This window comes from Poecilia reticulata, linkage group LG12, assembly GCF_000633615.1.
Source record: "Poecilia reticulata strain Guanapo linkage group LG12, Guppy_female_1.0+MT, whole genome shotgun sequence".
Classification (NCBI taxonomy): domain Eukaryota; kingdom Metazoa; phylum Chordata; class Actinopteri; order Cyprinodontiformes; family Poeciliidae; genus Poecilia; species Poecilia reticulata.
The window spans coordinates 8,882,220-8,886,769 of NC_024342.1; the positions used below are offsets into that span (position 1 = coordinate 8,882,220).

Here is a 4,550-nt window from a genome sequence, read left to right on the forward strand (position 1 = left end):
CGTAAGTCACGTAATGCTTGGATTTGACGGCGCCACCTTAAGACCCCGAACTTCACATTTTAACGGAAAAAAAGCTCAATGCGACTTGGATGTAACAGTAACGCGACAGTTTTCTAGAAATGTAGTGAAGTAGAAAGTACAGATACTTGCTGTAAAATGTAGTGGAGTAAAAATATAAAGTATCCATTATTAAATCTACTTAAGTAAAGTACAGATACACGAAAACTGTACTTAAGTACAGGAACGAAGTACTTGTACTTCGTTACTTCCCACCACTGTGAAGTCTGTGTTCCACTAAAGTGCCCAGGAAATCCCAGTGAAATACCGCCAGCAGCGTTACGCCCTTCCAATATGTCCAATTCTGGTGAGGCTGTAGACTCGGTGTAATTGTAGACTCAGTTTAATATTCTTAGCTGACAAGAGTGACACCCATGTGTAGTTTTGCTGGTGTAACCCACCAGCTTCAGGGTTTGATATGTTGGCAGTAACATGTAATCCAAATACCTTGGCTGTAGCAACTGGCTATTTGAGGTACCGTACCATTGCCTTGTCTCAAACCAATCTGCCCATTCTTCTCTAACCTCTCATTAAAAAAAAGACAGTTTCGTCCAAATTAAGGCACCAAACTGGATGGTATAGTTGTAGATGGAAGTCTGAATTGTTCAGATCTTGTTGTCTGGCAATAATAGTTTGGCAAAGTCACTTAAATCCCTTTTATCCCCATTCTTCTCTATGTCTAGAAGTAATTATCACTAATTATACATTTTTTATACAAAACTTGAAATAAAGATTGTACGTCTATGTTCCAAACACACAAAGTCAGAGGTCAAGAGTCTTTGCTAATGCATACAACATTTCAGACCGTTATGGAGGATGCAGAATTTGTCTCGGTCAAGGTCATCTCCTTTTCACACATTAAAATAGGTAAGATTTATTTGGAGTTCTTATTTTCCGACTCCTAATGTCTTTCCCTGACACCTGGATAAATCATTTCGACCCCCCTCTGGTGTCAATGTACTTATTCTGTTCTCTGTGCTCAGGTTACAGTGGACGCACAGAGTCAGCCTTCACACAGAAACTGCAAAAATCTGTGCACGGCTTTTTATAAACTTATTCAAACATTGGATAATATCGTGTCAACAATTAAAGCCTAAAATAACTTGCGTTCGGCTTGGATATTCTAACATAAGCGGAGTGGTGTTAGTGAGTTAATGAGCTGTCAAGTATCTTGGCTTTGTTGTGAACTTTAGTGACCCCACTTCTGCAGCAGTAAAACTCCATAGCCTTGTTTTTCTTAAAGCTTGCACACACAAAAAAAACGAATATGCAACATGTCTTCGCAGATATACAAGCAAATTAGGATAGATATAAAAGCATGATTTACTTTTTTTTTTTTTTTAAGAACAAAATGATTATGATTGTAAGTCTGACAAAGACCGTTTACCTTTAGCCCAGGTGGACCAGGTCTACCAGGATTCCCATGGGGGCCGGGGTCACCCTAGAAAAAAACATCAGATAAAACAAAACACATAAAAAATATTGCAGGATTCTTTTCAGTCTACGTGTAAAGATGCATGATGTGTGCCTTTGCCATAGCAAAGATACGATTAAGGAAAGTCTGGAGGAACTCAGCCATTCTGCTAATATGTTTTAACTTTGTGTGTGGGTGGGTGGATGTGTGCATGTGGTATTTGGGGTTGATGATGCAGGGGGGCTCATGGAAAATGGGGCTCCCTGGAGCCGCTCCAACATATGGCTGTGTTTTCCTGTCCATAGTTGGCTCACGATCCAACCCCCACTTCTATACATCCAGCCACAAACAAACACACAAGAGCCAGGCATGTTAATGACTAATGCTGACAGTCCAATGTCACAGACTTGCGAGTTTGAACTTCACCGCAGATCTCTGTGTCTGTCTGCGCTGGCAGATTATGAGGAGATGGACAGAAACGGAGCAAGATCAGTCATGGCAGCACGTTGGTAATGTGAACCCTCGCAGTCTATCCAGCACCACTTCCCCCCCACTCCATGGGAAGGTTCAGCAAAGAAACTTTGGGAGCCAGGGAACGAATCAACAACTGCTTTTGGGTTTGAGCTGTAGCCTGCAGACAGGAGCGTGGGGGGTGGGCTGCAACAACGCTCATCAACCCGTCTGACCGTCTGCTTTCAGAAACCCTGAGAGAGCCCTTCCTGTTGAATTTCTGATCTCCCCCCTGTTCTCTTCATGTGATGTGGCACCTTAAGGCCCCTAACCTATCCCAGTTCAGGGGTCAAGGGTTGGCTGGTGATGAGTGTAGAAGAATAGCCATGAGTGCTTTAGGTACTGGGTCACAGGATTTTGTTGGGGTCACTCCAAACAAACAACGAGGCTTTAATGGTCAAGGTCTGATCTGCTGCATCAAAAGCTGACACCAACTGTCAACTAGACTCTCAAAGACCCTTTTTTTTCCAAGTGAGAGAGAAAAAAAACACTTTGGGGTTTGGACTTGACTATACAGCTCCATAAAAATGCCCTTTGAGAAAAATTCAAAAACAGACGTTTTGGTTTGGTGCAGACAAGACTGCATAAATCCGTTCTGCTGTAGTTGATCGGTCTGTCAGAAACTGATGACAGTTTTGTCTAGCCCACCTAAAGCAGATAATTCACTTATATACAAGAGATTTTCTGTTTTTTGTACATGTCAAAAGACAAGATCGCTTTTTTATTCTGATGTAGAGTCAAGATAAGTTTTTTTGCCAAATCATTCATACTCCATCAACTTTTGCCAATTTTGACACTGTATTCCACAAAATCCAATGTACAGTATCTCATTGTGATTTTAAGTAACAGACCATCAGAAATGCAAAGGAAAGGAGAAGAATACATGTTTTTCCAAATGTTTTACAATTAAAAATATGAGTATTTGTGTTCTACCTTTTAACTTTGAAATCTTAAAACAAAATCCAATGTAACCATTTGTTTTTAGAAGTCACCTACTTGATAAATAAAGTTCACATGTGAGTCATTTAATCTCAGCATAAACACAACAGTAACATGGTAAGGTCTGCTCACCAACAAATAACGACTGCAAACACGAACTGATTGTCGGGGCATCAATCAAAAAACAATCCCAGAAGCCCATTGTGACTCTAGAGGAGCTGCAGAGATCCACAGAAATGTAGAGGACACAGCAACAATTCGCAAGAAGATGCTCTGATGAGATAAGATCCTAATAGAATAACATGCAGGTTTGAACATCGTTTCCACAAAGTGCGACTTGGCAGTGGCAGAATCATGCTGTGGGGATGTTTTTCTTAGGTAGGCAGAGAGATGTGAATGGAGCTAAATACAGAGCAATCCTGGAAGAAATATTTCGAGACTAAAAGATTTATGTCTCTGTTGAGGCAACACACTTTTTACATTTCCATCTGGTCTGTCACAAAAAAACTGTTAAAATACATTACAGGTTGTGGTTGTAATATGGCTAAATTTCAGGGGCTTTAGATCTTGTTGCTGGGCACTGGAAGTCCAACCTTGTTCATTTATAGAGGTCTTTTTTGTTTCCTATTAGTTTAAGGGGAAAAAAATGCTATTAAAGAAATATTTCCTTTTCACAATGTACCATTCTTCTCTTCTAAACGCTGTGACGTTTCAAAGATCTTTTCATCCCACACACTTCCCCTTTCACCCTTGAGTTTGTATGAAGCTGGCATTCAATGGGAGGCGGTCTGTCCACACAGCATTAAGGAACGCTGTTGTTCCCTAAATAAACTTAAACAAACAAGGCACGTTTGAATTACATGTTCCAAAATTAAACCAGCGGCTTACCACAGGTTGGGCAGTGCACTATTGGGCATGGGCTGGCACTGGGGTTTGGTTGTATATGTTCTTGTCTCTATGTAGTGTGCCTTTCTCTTAAAACAGGTGTCTAATTAGAGAGCACTAGGGTGGAGCACAAGTCAGCTGAGGGCTACTAAATAAAAAAATAAAATAAAATAAACCACTATTCAGTGAACAGGGATTCAGGGGCGTCATTGTGGTTCTTATAAAAATGTTCCTATGCAACACATTCTTTGTGGACGCCACAATGGTAAGGATCCAAACACTCGTGTTCACATCCTTTTAGCTATTTTTTCCCTCATTCTGTCTCATTGAAAACCAGAATCCTCCCATCAATCTGACTGAACAGAACAGGCGGGCCGGGTGACTTCTGGAGATGGGACTGGATTTTTATTTAGTGGTGTCAGAGCAAAAAGGAGCATGAATACAAACCAAATCTTTCAGATTTATTGTAGCAATAAATATTCCACTTCACCTTTATGCACTACCCACAAAAAATACATTAAACCTTTCATGTATGAATTATGATCCTTTGTGTCAGGATTTTTTCCAGTTTTTTTTATATTTTCTTAATGCATAAAAGAAGTGGGACATTTTTTTTTGTAAAAAAAACATTTTTCTTTTTTTTTTTTTAGGTGATCAATTGTAATTTTCTCCAAATGTAAAGTTGTTATTTGAAAAATACATCAGTAGTATTGTTCTTTAGGGGTTATCTGATGTCACTATATAT

General features: G+C 39.8%; 1 protein-coding gene across 1 annotated transcript in view; it reads right to left on the reverse strand.

The window, feature by feature from the left end:
- Nucleotides 1–4,550, reverse strand: part of col27a1a (collagen, type XXVII, alpha 1a) — an 85,701-nt gene that overhangs the window by 61,242 nt on the left and 19,909 nt on the right. Inside the window, exon 5 of the mRNA XM_017307958.1 lies at nt 1,445–1,498. Within this exon, the coding sequence (XP_017163447.1) occupies nt 1,445–1,498 (54 nt within the window). The remainder of the gene's footprint in view (nt 1–1,444; nt 1,499–4,550) is intronic.